Source organism: Balaenoptera ricei, chromosome 15 (assembly GCF_028023285.1).
Source record: "Balaenoptera ricei isolate mBalRic1 chromosome 15, mBalRic1.hap2, whole genome shotgun sequence".
NCBI lineage: Eukaryota > Metazoa > Chordata > Mammalia > Artiodactyla > Balaenopteridae > Balaenoptera > Balaenoptera ricei.
In genome coordinates this window covers 57,840,117-57,861,432 of record NC_082653.1, presented here as the reverse complement: position 1 = coordinate 57,861,432, position 21,316 = coordinate 57,840,117, and the positions used below count along the sequence as shown (strand labels likewise).

The window sequence follows — 21,316 nt, the reverse complement described above, 5'->3', positions numbered from 1 at the left end:
ACTGATAATAATACCTACCTTGAAGCGTTGTTGTGAGAATGAGTGAAATAGAATGTGGAAAGTTCCAGGCACGACTTTCCTGCACTTCTTGAACTGATCTGAGCATATCTCTTGCATTTTAAAGAACGCACCAATTTCACTAATTTTACCAAGTCATATTGTTAGATTTTAAAAAAGCCAGTTAAGCCAGGTCACCTTCAAGGGGCCTGGAAGGAAGTGTTTGGCCTTTGTGATGGTGTCACGATGTGGTTCGAGATTCTCCCCGGGGTTGCTGTCATGGCCGCATGCTTGTTCATCCTGGGAATGGCCACTGCACGCATCCACAGGTTCACTAATGGGGGCAAGGAAAAAAGGGTTGCCCATTATTCATATCAGTGGAACTTGGTGGAAAGAGATAGGCGCATCTCTGGAGCTGATCGTTACTATGTGCCAAAGGGTTTGGAGAACATTGACTAAGGAAGCATTTTCCTGATTGATGAAAAATAACTCAGTTATGCTCATCTACCGCTGCTAGAAGGTTATGCAGTGTATTGTGTAGCATGCAGTGTATTTTGTACTGTGTAATAAAAATAAAACAAAAAAGTAAAATAAATAAATAAATAAATAATTTAAAAAGCCAGTTACATAAATCTGGAGCTTGGGATGAACACACACACACAACTATATGTAAGACAGATAACCAACAAGGACCTACTGTATAGCACAGGGAACTCTACTCAATATTCTGTGATAACCTATATGAGAAAAGAATCTAAAAAAGAATGAATATATGTATATGTATAACTGAATCACTTGGCTGTACACCTGAAACGAACACAACATTGTAAATCAACTCTACTCCAGTAAAATTAAAATAAAAAAATTTAAAAAGCCAGTTACGATGCCATACATACTGTATAATATTAGTTAAGTAACAGAAAACACAAAAAATTATATGTTTTCTCAGGATATGTGCACATTATGTAAATACACAGAAAAAATCTGGAAAGATGCCTTCTCAGGATAGGGGCTGGGATGAAGATAGGTTTGAGAGGACTTTGTTTTAATTTTTAAAGGGCTGCAACATATATCACTTCTATGGTTAGAAATTTATTTAAAAATGAAAGTGCACAGGGGCTTACACTGGTCAAATGTGGGACAATATGAGCCTTTAAATGAATATTTATTGGCAAGAATCAAACATGACACATTGAATAAAAGCAATCTATGTAAACAGGTACTCAAAACAAATGTGTCTTAGTCCATTGAAACTGCTATACAGCATACCATAGAGTAGGTGGTTTATAAACAACAGAAATGCTCACAGTTCTGGAGGCTGGAAGTCTGCGTTCAGGGTACCAGCGTGGTCAGGTTGTGGTGAAGGCCCTCTTGGGGTGACACAAACATTCAGGACAGTGCTTGTACACGAATGTTCATAAATCACTATTCATAGTAGCAAAAAGAAACAACCTAATGTCCATCAACTGAAAAATGGATAAATAAAATGTGGTCTATCCATACAGGGGAAATTAGCCAGCCTTAAAATGGAAGGAGTATTGATACATGTTACAGCGTGGATGGACATTGAAAATATGAGGCTCAGTGAAATGTGCCAGACACAAAAGACCACACACGTACTGCATGATTCCACGTATAATGAAACATCCAGAAAAGGCAAATCCATAGACATGATAAGCAGACTAGTGGTTGCCAGGGGCTGGGGAGAGGGAAAAATGGGGAGTGACTGCTTAATGGGTGCGGGGTCTCCTTTGGGAGTGATGAAAATGGCTTGAAACTAGATGGGGGGGGTGGTTGTACAACACTGTAAATGTACTAAATGCCACTGAATTGTTCACTTCAGAATGGTGAATTTTATGTGAATTTTATTTCAGTTAAAAAATCCATGAGTTCATAATGATACTAAAAGACTTTTTAAAAGGGTGGTGGATGGAAAACTGCAGTGAGAAACTGTAGAAGGAAGGATGAATAGAAATAGAAAATCACTCTTTAAAGTCACCTTAATGCTGACTGATCCAGATAAGAATCATCAATGGATGTTAAACCCTTGGGAAAAAGACAGTTGAGGTACAAGATAGTCACACAGGCCACACTGACCTGACCACACTGCCGCCCTCATCGCAGACTTCCAGCCTCCAGAACTGTGAGAAATAAATTTCTCTTGTTTATAAGCTGCCCAGGCTGTAGCATACGGTTATAGCAGACTGAATGAACTAAGATATAATCTACATACTGTCAAATTCACTATTTTAAAGTGTACAAATGGGTGGATTTCGTATATTCACAACATTGTACAGCCATCACCACTGCCTAATTCCAGAATATGTTCATCACCCCCAAAACAAACACTGTGCCCATCAGCATCCTCCTGTAACTGAAAGTGGGGTCCCGCTGCTCACTGCTCAAAAGCCAATAAAGAGGCAAAGTTGGTGGAAAGTAAAGTTTGCTTTATTTTGGATGTCAGCAATGAGGGTGGGGCGGACTCCTGTCCAAAGGCCGACTCCCCCCACTGACAACCAGGGGGCAAGAGCTTTTATAGGCAGAGGGAGGGGGCTATGGGCAGAAACAGCAGTCAGCTCTGACAGTCATCTTGAAATTGGTCATTGGTGGTCTGACCAGCACCATATTGATTGTTTTAGGTACAGTTAACCTTCAGTTCCCAGGTCGGTTTGTTCCCATTTCCTTGAGGCCAATTCTCGGAATTGTGGCAGCTTGTATCATGGCTACAGCCTGGTCATCATGTAGTTAACTTCTTCCACTTGATGGGGGTTTCAGTATCTATAAGACAGCTCACAGGATATGGCTCAGAATATTATCTATAGACCTTGAGAGGGAACTAAGGGCTTACTGACTTCGCTTACTGACTAAACTATTATCGTTTTGTCCTGTTTGACTGCTTTTCTTTGCTTCTACATTCTCTCACTTCTCTGATTAAACTTATTCTTTGGCTAAAGTTTTTCCACAGACAAAAGGCAGGAGGATATGGGGGTGGGGGAAGGACCATAGTGTCCTGTTTCGTTTCACTCCCCATTGCCCTCTCCCATGGCAAATGCCAAACCACTTTCTGTCTGTGGATTTGCCTCTTTGGGGTATTTCATATAAATGGAATCCTACAAAATGCACTCTTTTGTGTTTGGTTTCTTTCACTGAGCATGTTTTCAAGGTTTACCCATGTTGTAGCATGTATTAGTACTTCATTCCTTTTTTTTTTTGAGATGTCTTATCAATTGTCAAATTAATTTATTCTAAGTTGCCAGTGTAATTTTTTAAAACATGAGTTGGTAAACTCCAATCTGATTAAACATATGTCTGTGGCTGAGAATACTTTTTTAATTGAAGTATAGTTGATGTACAATTTTATATGTTATAAGTGTATGGTATAGTGATTCACAATTTTTAAAGGTTATACTCCATTTGTAGTTATTATAAGTACTTTATTCCTTTTTAATGGCAAAATACCATTCCATGGTATGGAGAGACCACATTTATTTATTCATTCATTAGTGGATGGACATTTGGGTTGTTTCTACTTTTTGGCTGTTATAAATAATGGTGCTATGAACGTTCATGTAAAGTTTTTGTGTGGACATACATTTTCATGTCTCTTGGCTACCTACCTAGGAATGGAATTGCTGGGTCTTTTGGTGACTATGTTTAATCTTTTAAGGAACAGTCAAACTGTTTTCCAAAGTGGCTGCATAATTTTATATTCCAACTCCAGCTGAGTGTGAAGGTTCCAGTTTCCTGGAGGTTAGTCTTCTTGGGAAACTCTTGGAACCAGTGTAAAACACATGCCTCTGAGTTGTCTCACCCAAAGGGTGAGGGTGCTGGGGCATTTATACACCAAATCCCACAGTCATTGGTTAGGGCTGCTAATTTCTTGGCTTTTCTGGTTGGCCGTGGGTGAGCAGAGTGACCCTAGAGAAAGCCTCTGGTGCTGCCTATTAGATGTTGGGCCTGGATGCGTGGAAAAAAGGGACTCGGTGAAGTATCTCTGCTGCTGTTCTTATGAATTGTTTAAGGATAACCCAGCCAATTCTCATATCTCCCACAGCCTGCTGTGGCCCTCACAGAACTGCAGACGCCCTTTTAATTGTGTTAAAATCACACAATTTAGGGTCTGTAGTGATCTGAAAAGCATCCTCCAAAAATTCATATCCACCTGAAACCTCCGAATGTGACCTTATTTGGAAATACGGTCTCTGTAGACGTAATCATCTTGGATTTAGGGTGGACCCTGAATCCAATGACAAGTGTCCTTACAAAAAGAGGACTTCCCTGGTGGCCCAGTGGTAAAGAATCCGCCTTCCAATGCAGGGGCACAGGTTTGACCCCTGGTCAAGGAACTAAGATCCCACATGCTGCGGGACAACTAAGCCCGTGTGCCACAAAACTACAGAGCCCACGCGCTCTGGAGCCTTTGCGCCACAACCAGAGAGAGAAAACCCGCAGGCCACAACTAGAGAGAAGCCTGAGTGCCACAACAAAAGCCTGCGCACCACAACGAAAAGATCCCACATGCCTCAACGAAGATCCCATGAGCCTGCAACTAAGACCTGATGCAACCAAAATAAATAAATAAAAAGAGGAGAGGATGCAGAGAGAAGAAGGTGATTGAAGACAGAGGCAGAGATTGGAGTGACCAGTCTACAAGCCAGGGGACACCAAAGATTGCTGGCCACACCAGGAGCCGGGAGAGAGGCAGGGGACAGATCGTCCCTCAGAGTCTCTTGCAGGAATCAACCCTTCTGACATCTTGATCTTAGACCTCTGCTGTCCAGAACTGTGAGAGAAGAAATTGCTGTTGTTGAAGCCCCCTAGTTTGTGGTACCCAGTTAGGAAGCTAACGGGTGGTCTCAGCTGGTTGGTGCCTCAAGGCTCTAGTGTCCCCTGGGCTCCGAAGGCCAGTGCCCAGCCCGGTTTCCACCTCCACGATCAGCTCCTTCTGAAGTTCACAGTCTAAATGCTCCCTGCTCAGATAGGCCTTCTCCCCACTGCCCCATCCTGTGTTGCCCCCTACCATCTGTGCAAGGATCTCTATCACACACCTGTTTTATTTTCTTCCTAGGCCCGTGGCTCTCCAGAACGACCTGTTATTTAATTTCTCCGTGTTTATCATCTGTCTCTTGCACTAGCATGTAAGATGCATGACAGCAGGGCCTTGCCTGCCTGGTTCACTGTTACCCTGAGCACCTGTGATAGGGGACTCTTTGCAGAAAGAACGAGAGGCTGGAGACCTTCGGAGTGCCTCTGGAGGCGCTACTGCCCCAGATGTCATGGGGAAGATGTAACTTCAGAGAAGCTGGCCCTTGACACCCCACCCACTCGCTGTGCATGGTGGGCAGAAGAGGTTTTGCTGAAACACTTAGACCAGGATCAAAATGTTCTATTTTGAGATGAGCTTAAGAAGTCACCCTGTTCTTTCCTGTGTCTGGCTTTGGGAGAATAATGAATACTTCCAAGTGTCACAAGCCTGCTCTGTTTTCCTTCTTCCCAGATTGCCCCAGGACCCAGGATGCTGGTGGAAGACTTTGAATGGCATCTTCTCTTCCTGGTGAGGCTCCCTCCCTCTTCTTATTATGGCTGTCTCCTAGCAAGGTGTCCGATTGCTGCATCTGAGCACTTATTGTAGGGTAGCAGTGGAGTCACCAGGATCCAGATAGTGGGGTACATCCTCTGAATAGCAGAAGCAGTGTGGGGGGAGGCACAGGGGAGGCTAATGCACCATCTCCCCAGGGAAGGATTAGCTACTTTGATTGATTTATTTATTTTTAAAATTATTTTTAAGCTGCTTTTCAACTGTCTCTGCCCAACAGCTTCTTTGGGTCTCCCCTCTGATTTCTATTCAATTTTATTTAAAATATGTCTCTTTTCTTCAAGCTTGGGCAGGGATTGATCTTTGCTAGCTGAGTAAGGGACAGTGACTCCGGAATGCGAAGCCATGTCCTGTTTAGTAATTCCTGGACGAATGGAGGCTGTGCCAGGCATCTCGTATGTTTTATCGCTTTTAGTTCCCACAACAACACTATGAGTGAAGTATTGTTCCCATTTTATAGATGAGGTCAGACAGGTTAAGTCATGTGCCCAACATCCTTTCCTTCCCTTTTCTTTTCTTTCCCTCCTGTTCTGTCCTTCTTTTCTTAAAACATGAAAAAATTAATAAACTTTATTTTTTAGAGCAGTTTTAGGTTCATAGCAAAATTGAATGTTAAGTACAGAGATTTATATCCAATATATCCCCTGCAAACTACCCCGCCCCCAATCTGTAGCCCCAGGAACCTCTCCAGCTGAGCTGTAGTTACCTGTTTCTCCGAGTGCCTTGAAATCCACTATGCAGGTGGACAATCGTGGTCTCGACACTCAGGAAAGTGGTGACTTGATGGATGCCCATGGTTCCTCTCATAGAGATGATTTCTTGTTTGTTCCTGAGAGTACTCTGGGGGTCATGGCTGTATTGAGTAAGAACTTCCTAGAACACATTGTGGTTTGAAATGCTGGACTTGGTAGATGGGGAATAGGCTGGGAGAGGGAGAAAAGCACCGAATTGGGCCCAGGAGGGACGCTGGGCAGCTTAAGGGAGACATGGGTTGAGAGTCTGGGCTCTGGACTGTAGTAGACCTGGGACTGGCCCACAACTGTGAGACTTTGGGTGACCTCTCTGAGTGTTGGCTTCTTTCTGGGTGAACCAGGATAGGCTGGTCCAATGCCTTCTCCCTGCAATGCGCCCCCATCCTATGTAGGCACTCCCCCCAGAACAGGAGTGGGGACTCTTGTTGGAGAGTCAGAATGCAGATGGCCACTTTCATTCTGCTCCCAGCCTTTGTGATCTTTTTTTTTTCTCTCTCCAACTCAGAATTTCTCTTTTTCAGCTGACGATACTCCGTGAGGCTTCAGATCTTACAAAGGCACTTTGATCATATGGCTCATCATCAGCTCCTTTTATCTTGGGAACATCTGGCGAACCAAATCTAATCAATACAGAGCGGCAGAGGGCTCACGGAAGGTCCACATCTTCCCGGGTCTCCTTCAAGAGCACTGAGTCACGATGAGGCTGCCTTGCCTGAGAACTCACACCTGTCTGGACATACCCAGCAGTGCAGAACACAGCACCCGTGGGTCAGGGGCCTGCTGCATGCTCACACACGACATCTCCAATTCTCCAGGCCATAACCCTAAACCTAACCCTAATCCTAACCCTGACCCGGACCCTAAACCTAACCCTAACACATACCCTAACCCTAACCCATACCTGTACCCTAACCCGTACCCTAAACCGTACCCTAACCTTAACCCCAACCCATACCCTAACCATAACCCGTACCCTAAACCTAACCCTAACCCTAAACCTAACCCATACCATAAGCCATACACTAACCCATACCATAAGCTGTACACTAAACCTAACCCTAACCCTAACCCATACCCTAAGCTGTACCCTAACCCGTACCCTTAGCCGTACCCTAAACCTAACCCTAACCCTAAACCTTAGCCGTACCCTAAACCTAACCCTAACCCTAACCCTAACCTTAACCCATACCATAAACCTTACACTTACTAGTAACATAAGCCTTACCCTAAACCTAGCCCTAACCCTAACCCTAAACTTAACCCTAACCCTAACCCTAACCCCTACCCTAACCCTAACCCATACCCTAACCCTAATCCGTACCCTAACCCTAACCCTAACCATAACCCTAACACTTACCCTGATGGTAACCCATCCCCTAAACCTAATCCGTACCCTAAACCTTGACCTAACTCTAACCCATACCCTAAGCCGTAACCTAAACATAACCCTAACCCCTACCCTAACCCTGACCTGAATGCTAACCCTAATACTTACCCTAACCCTATCTCTAACACTAACCCTAACCCATACCCTAAGCCGTACCCCAACCCGTACCCTAATCTGTACCCTAACACTAACCCTAACCCTAACACATAACCTAAGCGGTACCCTTACTAATAACCTAAGCTGTATCCTAATTCTAGCTCTAACCCTAACCCTGACCCTAACCCTAAACCTAACCCTAAACCCTACCTTAACCATAACCCATAAACTAACACTAATCCGTACCCTAAACCTAACCCTAACCCCAACCGAAACCCATACCCTAACCCTAACCCGTACCCTAACCCTAATCGGTACCCTAATCCTTACCCTAACCCTAACCTTAACTCTAACCGTAACCCTAACCATACCCTAAGCCGTACCCTTACTCGTAACCTAAGCCGTACCCTAACTGTAGCCCTAACCCTAACCCTAAGCCTAACACTAACACTAACACCTAATCTAACCCACACCCATACCCTAATACTAATCTGTATCCTAACCCTAACCCTAACCCTAACCGTAACTCTAACCCTAAACCTAACTGGTACCCTAAGCCGTACCCTAAGCTGTACATTAACCCTAACCCATACCCTAACACTAACCCATACCCTAGCCCTAACCCTAACCCTAACCTTAACCCTAACCCTAACCCTAAGCCTAAGCCGTACCCCAACCCGTACCCTAAGCGGTACCCTAACCCTAACCCATATCCTAAGTCATACCCTTACCCATACGCTCATCCATTCCCCAAACCTAACCCTAACCCTACCCGTGCCCCTCCCTAACCCTAACTCATACCCTAAACCTAATCCGTACCCTAATCCTTGCCCTAACCCTAACACGAATCCTAACCCTAACCCTAACCCATAACCTAAGCCATAGCCCAACCTGTACCCTAAGCTGTACCCTAACCTTCACACTAACACTACCCCATACACTAAGTCTTACACTTACTCGTAACCTCAACCGTACCCTAAACCTAGCCCGAACCCTAACCCTAACCTTAACCCTAACCCTAAACCTAACCCCTACCCTAACCCTCAGCCATAACCTAACCCTAATCCGTACCCTAAACCTAGCCCGAACCCTAACCCTAACCTTAACCCTAACCCTAAACCTAACCCCTACCCTAACCCTCAGCCATAACCTAACCCTAATCCGTACCCTAAACCTAACACTAACCCTAACCGTAACTCTAACCCTAAACCTAACCTGTACTCTTAGCCGTACCCTAACACGTACCCTAAGCCATACCCTAACCCTAACCCATACCCTAAGCCATACCCTTACCCATACCCTAAGCTGTACTATAAAATTAACCCTAACCCTAACCACTACTCTAACCCTAACCCGTACCCTAACCCTAATCCGTACCCTAATCCTTACCCTAACGCCAACCCTAAATCTAACCCTAACCATAAACAATACCGTAAGCCATACCCCAAACCTTACCCTAAGCCGTACTGTAATCCTAACCCTAAACCTAACCCTAACCCTAATCCGTACCCTAATCCTTACCCTAACGCCAACCCTAAATCTAACCCTAACCATAAACAATACCGTAAGCCATACCCCAAACCTTACCCTAAGCCGTACTGTAATCCTAACCCTAACCCTAAACCTAACCCTAACCCTAACCCTAACCCTAAACCTAGCACTAACCCTAACCCTAACATTAACCCTAACCATAACCCTAACCCCTACCCTAACCCTCAGCCATACCCTAACACTCATCCGTACCCTAAACCTAACACTAACCCTAACCGTAACTCTAACCTTAAACCTAACCTGCACGCTTAGGCGTACCGTAACACGTACCCTAAGCCATACCCAAACCTAACCCATACCCTAAGGCGTACCCTTACCCATACCCTAATGCGTCCCCTAACCCTAACTCTAACCCAAAAGGAACCCCTACCCTAACCCTAATCCATACCCTAAACCTAACCCTTACCCTAACCCATAAACTAAGCCGTACCCCAACCCATACCCTCAGCCGTACCGTAACCTTAAACCTAGACCTAACCCATTACCTGACACTTGCACTAATTTGTAACCTAAGCCGTACCCTAACGCTAGTCCTAAACCTAACCCTAACCCTAACCCATACCCTAAGCGATACCCTAACCGTAACCCTAAACGTAACCCCCACCCTAACAGTAACCCGTACTCTAAACTTTATCCGTACCCTAAACCTTACCCTAACCTTAACCGTAACTCTAACCCATACCCTAAGATGTACCCTTACCCATACCCTAACCTGTACCATAAACCTAACCCTAACCCTAACCCTAACCACTACCTTACCATAACCCATACCCTAACCCTAATCCGTACCCTAATCCTTACCCTAACCCTAACCCTAGCTCTAAACCCAACCCTAAACCATACCCTAAGCTGTACCCGAAACCCTACCCTAACCCTCACCCATACCCTAACCCTAATCCGTACCCTAAACCTAACACTAACCCTAACTGTAACTCTAATCCAAACCTAACCTGTACCATTAGCCATACCCTAACATGTACCCTAAGCCGTACCCTAACCCTAACCCGTACGTGAAGTCGTACTCTTACCCATACCATAATCCATTCCCTAACCCTAACCCTAACCATACCCCTACCCTAACCCTAACCCGTACCCTAAACCTAATCCATACCCTAATCCTTGCCCTAACCCTAACCCTAATCCTAACCCTAACACTAACCCTAACCCATAACCTATGCCATAACCCAACCCGTACCCTAAGCCATACCATAACCCTAAACCTAGACCTAACACATTACCTAACCCTTACTCTTACTTGTAACATAAGCCGTACCCTAACCCCAGCTCTAACCCTAAACCTAACCCTAAACCTAACCACAACTCGAACCCTAAGCCTAACCTGTACCCTAAGCCATACCCAAAGGCTAACCCTAACCCTAACCCATACCCTAAGCCGTACACTTACCCATACCCTAAGCCATACTCTAATCCTAAACCTAACCCTAAGCCTAACCTGAACCCTAAGCCATACCCTAACCCTAACCCTAACTCTAACCCATACCCTAAGCCGTACCCTTACCTATACCCTAAGCAGTACCCTAATCCAAAACCTAAACCTACCCCTATCCTAACCCAAACCTGTACCCTAAACCTAATCCGTACCCGAATCTTGACCCTAAACCTAAACATAACTCTAACCCTAACAGTAACCCATACCCTCAGCCGTACCCCAACCTGTATCCTAAGCCGTACCCTAACCCTAACCCTAACCCTAACCCATACCCTAAGCCTTACACTTACTCGTAACCTAAGCCATACCCTAAACCTAGCCCTAACCCTAACCCTAACCTCAATCCTAACCCTAACCCTAATGCCTACACTAACCCCCACCCATACTCTAACCCTAATCTGTACCCTAATCCTTACCCTAGCCCTAACGCTAACTCTAACCCTAACCATAAACCATACACTAGGCCATAACCCAACCCTTAACATAAGCCGTACCCTACCCCTAACCCTAACACTAATCTGTACCCTAAGCCTTACACTTAATCGTAACTTAAGCCATACCCTAAACCTAGCCCTACCCCTAACCCTAACCTTAACACTAACCCTAACTCTAACCCCTATCCTACCCTCACCCATACACTAACCCTAATCCGTACACTAAACCTAACCCTAACGCTAACCGTACCTCTAACCCTAAACCTAACCTGTACACTTAGCCGTACCCTAACACGTACCCAAAACCTTACCCTAACCCTAACCCATACCCTAAGTCGTGCCCTTACCCATACCCTAATCTATTCCCAAACCCTAACCCGAACCCTAATCCAACACCTACCCTAACCCTAACCCTAACCCTAACCCTAACCCTAACCCTAACCCTAACCCTAACCCGTACCCTAAGCCGTACCATAACCCTAAACCTAGACTTAACCCATTACCTAACCCTTACACTTACTCATAACCTATGCCGTACCCTAACCCCAGCCCTAACCCTAAACCTAACCCTAACCCTAACTCAAACCCTAACCCTAACCCGTACCCTAAGCCGTACCCTAACCCTAACCCTAACCGATAACCTAATCCGTACCCTACCTATACCCTAAGCCATACCCTAATCCTAACCCTAACCCTATCCTAAACCTAACCTGTACCCTAACCGTAATCCGTACCCAAATCTTGACCCTAACCCTAACCATAACCCATACCCTAAGCTGTACCCCAACCCGTACCCTAAGCGGTACCCTAACCCTAACCCATATCCTAAGTCGTACCCTTACCCATACGCTCATCCATTCCCCAAACCTAACCCTAACCCTACCCGTACACCTCCCTAACCCTAACTCATACCCTAAACCTAATCCGTACCCTAATCCTTGCCCTAACCCTAACCCGAATCCTAACCCTAACCCTAACCCATAACCTAAGCCATAGCCCAACCTGTACCCTAAGCTGTACCCTAACCTTCACACTAACACTAACCCATACACTAAGTCTTACACTTACTCGTAACCTCAACCGTACCCTAAACCTAGCCCGAACCCTAACCCGAACATTAACCCTAACCCTAAACCTAACCCCTAACCTAACCCTCAGCCATAACCTAACCCTAATCCGTACCCTAAACCTAACACTAACCCTAACCGTAACTCTAACCCTAAACCTAACCTGTACTCTTCGCCGTACCCTAACACGTACCCTAAGCCATACCCTAACCCTAACCCATACCCTAAGCCATACCCTTACCCATACCCTAAGCTGTACTATAAAATTAACCCTAACCCTAACCACTACTCTAACCCTAACCCGTACCCTAACCCTAATCCGAACCCTAATCCTTACCCTAACCCCAACCCTAACTCTAACCCTAACCATAAACAATAGCGTAAGCCATACCCCAAACCTTACCCTAAGCTGTACTGTAACCCTAACCCTAACCCTAACCCTAACCTTAACCCTAACCCTAACCCTAACCCCTACCCTAACACTCACCCATACCCTAACCCTAATCCATACTCTAAACCTAACCTTAACCCTAACCGTAACTCTAACCTTAAACCTGACCTGTACCCTTAGCCATGCCCTAGCATGTACCCTAAGCCGTACCCTAACCCTAACCCATACCCTAAGTCATACCCTAACCCATACCCTAATCCGTTCCCTACCCCACCCTAACCCTAACCTGTACCCTAAACCTAATACATACCCTAATCCTTGCACTAACCCTAACCCTAATCGTAACCCTAACCCTAACCTTTAACCTAAGCCATACCCCAACCTGTACCCTAAGCCGTACCGTAACACTAAACCTAGACCTAACCCATTACCTAAACCTTACACTAACTTCTAACCTAAGCCATACCGAACCCCTAGCCCTAACCCTAACCCTAACCCTAAATCTAACCCTAACCGTAACCCATACCCTAAGCCGTACCCTAACCATAACCCTAACCCTAACCCCCATCCTGACCGTAACCCATCCCCTAAACCTAATCCGTACCATAAACCTTACTTTAATCCTAACCCTAACTCTAACCCATACCCTAAGCTGTACACTATACCATACCCTAAGCCATGCCCTAACCCTAACCCTAGCCCTAACTCTAACCCTAACCCTAACCATAACCGTAATCCCCACCATAACAGTAACCTGTCCCCTAAACTTAATCCGTACCCTCAATCTTACCCTAACCCTAACCCTAACTCTAACCCTAACCCTAAATACCCTAAGTAGTACCCCAATCCATACCCTAAGCCGTACCATAACCCTAACCCTAAACAACACACTAAGCCTTCCACTTACTCATAACCTAAGCCATACCCTAAACCTAGCCCTAACCCTAACCCTAACCTTAACCCTAACACTAACCCTAAGCCCTACCCTAACTGTCACCCATACCCTAACCCTAATCCGTACCCTAAACCTAACACTAATCCTAATCGTAACTCTAACCCAAACCTAACCTGTACTGTTAGCTGTACCCTAACACGTACCCTAAGCCGTACCCTAACCCTAACCCTTACCCTAAGTCATACCCTTACCCATACCCTAATCCGTTCCCTAACCCTAACCCTAACCTTAACCATACCCCTACCCTAATCTTAAACCGTAACCTAAACTTATTCCATATCCTAATCCTTGCCCTAACCCTAACCCTAACCATAACCATAACCCTAAGCCGTACCCTATCCCTAACCATAACCATAACTCTAACCCTAAACATAACATGTACCCTTAGCCGTACCCTAACACATACCCTAAGCCGTAACCTAACCCTAACCCATACCCTAAGTCGTACCCTTACCCATACCCTAATCTGTTCCCTAACCTTAACCCTAACCCTAAACGAACCCCTACCCTAACCCTAACCCGTACCCTAAACCTAATCCGTACCCTAATCATAGCCCTAACCCTAACCCGAATCCTAACCCTAACTCTAACCCATAAACTAAGCAGTACCCCAACCATTGCCCTAAGCCGTACCGGAACCCTAAACCTAGACCTAACCCATTACCTAACCCTTACACTAACTTGTAACCTAATCTGTACCCTAACCCTAGCCTTAAACCTAACCCTAACCCTAACCCATACCCTAAGCGATACCCGAACCCTAACCCTAACCGTAATCCCCCACCCTAACCATAACCCATCTCCTAAACTTAATCCGTACCCTAAACCTTATCCTAACCCTAACCATAATTCTAACCCATACCGTAAGTCATTCCCTTACCCATAACCTAAGCTGACCATAAACCTAACCCTAACCCTAACCCTAATGAATACCCTAACCCAAACCCGTACCCTAACTCTAATCCGTACCCTAATCCTTACCCTAACCCCTAACCCTAAACCATACCCTAAGCTGTACCCCCAACCTGTACCCTAAGCCATACCCTAACCCTAACCCTAACACTAACCCATACACTAAGCCTTACACTTACTTGTAACCTAACCCGTAAACTAAACCTAGCCCTAACCCTAACCCTAACCTTAACCCAACCCTAACCATAACCCCTACCCTAACCCTCACCCATACCCAAAACCCTAATCAGTATCCTAAACCTAACCCTAACCCTAACCGTAACTCTAACACTAAACCTAACCTCTACTGTTAGCAGTACCCTAACACGTACCCTAAGCCGTACCCTAACCCTAACCCTAACCCATACCCTAAGTCGTACCCTTACCCATACCCTAATCTGCTCCCAAACCCTGACACTAATCCTAACCCTACCCCTACCCTATCCCTAACCCGTACCCTAAACCTAATCCATACCCTAACCTTGCCTTAACCCTAAACCTAATCCTGACCCTAATCCTAGCCCATAACCTAACCAGTGCCCCAACCCGTACCCTAAGCTGTACCGTAACCCTGAACCTAGACCGAACCCATTACCTAACCCTTACACTAACTTGTAACCTAAGCCGTACCCTAACCATAGCCCTAAACCTAACCCTAATCCTAACCCATACCCTAAGCGATACCCTAACCGTAACCCTAACCGTAACCCCCACCCTAACCCTAACCCGTCCCCTAAACTTAATCCGTACCCTAAACCTTACCCTAACACTAACCGTAACTCTAACCCATACCCTAAGACGTACCCTTACCCATACCCTAAGCTGTACCATAAACCTAACCCTAACACTAACCACTACCCTAACCCTAAACCATACACTAACCATAATCCGTACCCTAATCCTTACCCTAACACTAACACTAACTCTAACCCTAAACCTAAACCATACCCTAAGCCAAACCCCAACCCGTAACCTCAGCCGTACCCTAACCCTAAACCTAACCCTCACCCATACCCTTACCCTAATCTGTACCCTAAACCTAACACTAACCCTAACCGTAACTCTAATCCTAAACCTAACGTGTACCATTAGCCGTACCCAAACACATACCCTAAGCCGTACCATAACCCTAACCCATACCCTAATTCGTACCCTTACCCATTCCCTAATCCGTTCCCTAACCCTAACCCTAACCCTAACCCCAACCCTAACCCCAACATGTACCCTTAACCTAATCCATAACCGAATCTTTATGCTAACCCTAATCCTAACTCTAACCCTAGCCGTAACCCATACCCTAAGCCGTACCACAACCTGTAACCTAAACCGTACCCTAACCCTAACCCTAACACTAACCCCTACCCTAAACCTAACCCTAACCGTAACCCATACCCTAAGCCATACCCTAACCCTAACCCTAACCGTAACCCGCACCCTAACCGTAACCCGTCCTTTAAACTTAATCCGTACCCTCAACCTTACGCTAACCCTGACCCTAACTCTAACCCCTACCCTAAGACATACCCTTACCCATACCCTAAGCTGTACAATAAACGTAACCCTAACCATAACCTTAACCACTACCCTAACCCTAACCCGTACCCTAACCCTAATCTGTACCCTAATCCTTACCCTAACCCTAACCCTAACTCTAACCCTAACCCTAAACGATACCCTAAGCAGTACACCAACCTTACCCTAAGCCGTGCCATAACCCTAACCCTAACCCTAACCCATACCCTAAGTGATACCCTAACCCTAACCATAACCTTAACACCCACCCTAACCATAACCCGTCTCCTAAACTTCATCCGTACCCTAAACCTTATCCTAACCCTAACTGTAATTCTAACCCATACCGTAAGTCGTACCCTTACCCATAACGTAAGCTGTACCATAAACCTAACCCTAACCCTAACCCTAACCACTACCCTAACACAAACCCATACCCTGACTCTAATCCGTACCCTAATACTTACCCTAACCCTAACTGTAAACCATACCCTAAGCCTTAAACTTATTCATAACCTAAGCCGTACCCTAAACCTAGTCCTAACCCTACCCCTAACCCTAACCCTAACCCTTACCCTAACACTCACCCATACCCTAACCCTAATCCGTACCCTAAATCTAACCCTAACCCTAACCGTAACTCTAACCTTAAACCTGACTTGTACCCTTAGCCATACCCTAGCTCATACCCTAAGCCATACCCTAACCCCAACCCATACCCTAAGCCGTACAGTATCCCTAAACCTAGACCTAACCCATTACCTAACCCTTACACTAACTTGTAACCTAAGCCATACCAAATCCCTAGCCCTAACCTTAACCTAACCCTAACCCTAACCCTAACCCTAACTCTAAGCCTAACCGTAACCCATACCCTAAGCTGTACCCCAACCCGTACCCTAAGCCATACCCTAACCCTAACCCTAACCCTAACCCTATCCGAACCCTAACCTGTACCCTAACCCTAATCCGTACCCGAATCTTTACCCTAACCCTAACCCAAATCCTAACTCTAAACCTAACCATAACCCATACCATAAGCTGTACCCCAACGCATACCCAAAGCCGTACCCTAACCGTAAGCCTAACAGTAACCCCTATCCTAACACTAACCATAACCTATACCCTAAGCCGTACCCTAATGATAACCCGAACTCTAACCCACATCCTAACAGTAACCCGTCCCCTAAACCTAATCCATACCATAAACCTTACCCTAATCCTAACCCTAACTCTAACCCGTACCCTAAGCCGTACCCTAAACCATACCCTAAGCTGTGCCCTAACCCTAACCCTAGCCCTAACCCTAACCCTAACCCTAACCGTAACCCCCACCATAACAGTAACCCGTCCCCTAAACTAAATCCGTACCCTCAACCTTACCCTAACCCTAACACTAACTCTAACCCATACCCTAAGACGTACCCTTACCCATAACCTAAGCTCTACCATAAACTTAATCCTAACCATAAACCTAACCACTACCCTAATCCTAACCCGTACCCTAAACTTAATCCGTACCCTAATCCTTACCCTAACCCTAACCCTAACTCTAACCCTAACCCTAAACAATACACTAAGTTGTACCCCAACCCGTACCCTAAGCCGTACCCTAACCCTAACCCTAACCCATACACTAAGCCTTACACTTACTCGTAACCTAAGCTGTACCCTAAACCTAGCCCTAACCCTAACCCTAACCTTAACCCTAACACTAACCCCAAGCCCTACCCTAACCCTCACCCATACCCTAACCCTAATCCGTACCCTAAATCTAACCCTAACCCTAATCGTAACTCTAACCCAAACCTAACCTGTACTGTTAGCCATACCCTAACACGTACCTTAAGCCGTACCCTATCCCTAACCCTAACCGTAACTCTAACCCTAAACCTAACCTGTACCCTTAGCCGTACCCTAACATGTACCCTAAGTCGTACCCCAACCCTAACCCATACCCTAAGTCGTACCCTTAACCATACCCTAATCCGTTCCCTAAACCTAACCCTAAACCTAACCTTAGCCTTTACCCTAACCCTAACCCATACCCTGAACCTAATCCGTACCCTAATCCTTTCCCTAAACCTAACTGATAACCTTATCGTACCCCAACCCGTACCGTAAGGCATACCGTAACCCTAAACCTAGACCTAACCCGTTACTTAACCCTTACACTTACTCGTAACCTAAGCCGTACCCTAACCTTAGCCCTAACCTTAAAGCTAACCCTAATCCTAACTCGAACCCTAACCCTAACGCATACCCTAAGCCGTACCCTACCCTAAACTGTACCCTAATCCTAACCCTTACCCTAATCCTAACCCTAACCTTAACCCCTGTCCTAACCCTAACCTGTACCCTAACCCTAATCAATACCAGAAACTTTACCCTAAACCTAGACCTCACCCATTATCTAACCCTTACACTACATTGTAACCTAAGCTGTACCCTAACCCTAGCCCTAAACCTAACTCGAACCCTAAGCCTAACTGTACCCTAAGCCGTACCCTAACCCTACCCCTAACCCTAACCCTTACCCTAAGCCATACCCTTACCCGTACCCTAAGCCGAACCCTAATCCTAACCCTAACCCTAACCCCTATCCTAACCCTAACCTGTACCCTAACCCTAATCCGTACCCGAATCTTTACCCTAACCCTAACCTAAACTCTAACCCTAACCATAACCCATACCCTCAGCCGTACCCCAACCTGTACCCAAAGCCGTACCCTTACCCTAACCCTAACAGTAACCCCTACCGTAACCCTCACCATAACCCATACCCTAAGCCGTACCCTAACCATAACCCTAACCCTAACCCCCATCCTAACCGTAACCCGTCCCCTAAACCTAATCCATACCATAAACCTTACCCTAATCCTAACCCTAACTCTAACCCATACCCTAAGCCATACCCTAAACCATACCCTAAGCCGTGCCCTAATCCTAACCCTAGCCCTAACCCTAACCCTAACCCTAACCCTAAGCCTAACCGTAACCCTGACCCTTACCCTAATCCTAACCCATACCCTAACCTTCATCCGTAACCTAACCCTAACCCTATCCCTAACCCTAACCCTAACCCTAACCCGTACCCTAAGCCATACCCTAACCGTAACCCTAACCCTAAACTACCCTTTACTCCTTCTGCCTCCAATAGATTACCTAAGCACTAGTGTTTTAATGAACAGATTAAAAAAAAATCCTAATGTGCTTTATTTATAATGTGTGTGTTCTTTATCTTATCCTAGTGTCTAAAATCTTCTCCATGGCTGGACCCCAAATAATATTCCTTTACGTGCTAAGTGCTATGTATAGAGTGGGATAGGTTTAATAAATACCCTAACCGTAACACGTACCCTAACCCTAATGCATACCCTAACCCGTACCCGTACCCTAACCCTAACCCGTACCCTAACCCTAAACTACCCTTTACTCTTTCTGCCTCCAATAGATTTCCTAAGCTATAGTGTTTTAATGAACAGTTTAAAAAAATCCTAATGTGATTTATTTAAAATGTGTGTGTTCTTTAACTTATCCTAGTGTCTAAAATCTTCTCCATGGTTGGACACCAAATAATATTCCTTTACGTGCTAAGTGGTATCTAGAGAGTCGGATAGGTTTAATAAATACCCTAAACCTAAAGCGTACCCTAACCCTAACCCATACCGTAACCATAACTCGTACCCTAACTCTAACCCGTACTGTAACCCTAACCGTAACCCTAACCCAGTCTGACTCTGAAAAGTGGTTCAGAAAAGTACAGTGACTCTTCTAAAATGTGCTTCCAGCTTTCTGGAGTCAGGCAGCCTCGATGCCAATCTTAGCCCTGACCCCTACCCCCTGTCTCAGGTCAGGTTCTCCCAGAAGCTGACCCAGAGATGGGAATTCACATGCAAGTTATTTTTCAAGGGTTTCCAGGAGAAACTGAAAAGGGAGTGAGGGAAGCAGGACAGGGAAGGTGAGAAGGCCAGCATGAGAGAGGGCTCAGGTGGAATTCCAGCTTCAGCCTAATCCCACAGGGAGCTCTGGAGCATAAGTTATACCACAGCCTTTCCGCTTCCTTGAGACAGTGTAGGAGTTTCCTTGGGCTGTTGTAAGAAACCAGGACAAACTGGGTGGCTTAGAACAACAGAATTCTATAGTCTCACAGTTCCAGAGCCTAGAAGTCCAATATCAAGGTATTGGCAGGGCCAGGCTCCCTCTGAAGGCTCTTGGGAAAGATCTGTTACAGGCTTCTCTTCCAGTTGGCAACCCTGGACGTTCCTTGCCTTGTAGACGCATCACTCCAATCCCTGCCTCCAGCTTTGCATGCTCTTCTCTTCTGTGTCTGTGTCTTCTCTTCTTATGAGGACCATTGGATTTAGGCCCCTAACAGGTAATCCAAGATGATCTTCTGATGACGGACTCACTCGTCTAATGTCTGATCCATTTTGCACGCTTTCCCAGACCTTTTGACCTTGCAAAGCCCTGTGCCTGTTCCGATGGCTTGGTTGGAAGCCCCTGAAACCAGCAATGGCTAAAATATACTCAAAAATATGACAGTGTACAGGGGGACTCTCACACCAAAAGGATGGAAAAGCTGGGAAAGCCAGACCTTGAGAGGGACAGGGTCCAGAGAGCTCAGGAAATTTAGGACGAAAGCAAAGGGTCCTTCTTCAAGGCGTTACCTTAGAAATGGGGTAACCCGGGGGGAGGGGCAAGATGGCGGAAGAGTAAGACGCGGAGATCACCTTCCTTCCCACAGATACAATAGAAATACATCTACGCACGGAGCTGCTCCTACAGAACACCCACTGAACGCTGGCAGGGGACGTCGGACCTCCCAAAAGGCAAGAGGATCCCCACGTACTTGGGTAGGGCAAAAGAAAAAAGAAATAACAGAGACAAAAGAATAGGGATGGGACCTGCACCAGTGGGAGGGAGCTGTGAGGCAGGAAGGGTTTCCGCACACTAGGAAGCCCCTTCGCGGGCGGAGACTGAGGGTGGCAGAGGGGGGAGGCTTCGGGGCCACGGAGGAGAGCGCAGCCACAGGGGTGTGGAGGGCAAAGCGGAGAGATTCCCGCACTTCCCGCATGGAGGCTCGGCGCTGACCAGCACTCACCAGCCCGAGAGGCTTGTCTGCTCACCCGCTGGGGCGGGCGGGGACTGGGAGCTGAGGATCAGGCTTCGGTGCT

General features: G+C 46.0%; 1 protein-coding gene across 1 annotated transcript; it reads left to right on the top strand.

Moving 5' to 3' along the window:
* The first annotated feature begins 243 nt into the window (after positions 1-243).
* Positions 244-550, top strand: LOC132349590 (NADH dehydrogenase [ubiquinone] 1 alpha subcomplex subunit 1-like). Its single transcript, XM_059898120.1, has one exon. It carries the CDS (start codon positions 244-246, stop codon positions 454-456), a length of 213 nt encoding a protein of 70 aa, XP_059754103.1. The 3' UTR covers positions 457-550.
* The last annotated feature ends 20,766 nt before the right edge of the window (positions 551-21,316 follow it).

Coding starts and splice junctions, on each gene's coding strand:
- LOC132349590 (XM_059898120.1), top strand. CDS start 244: ATGTGGTTCGAGATTCTCCCCGGGGTTGCTGTCATGGCCGCATGCTTG.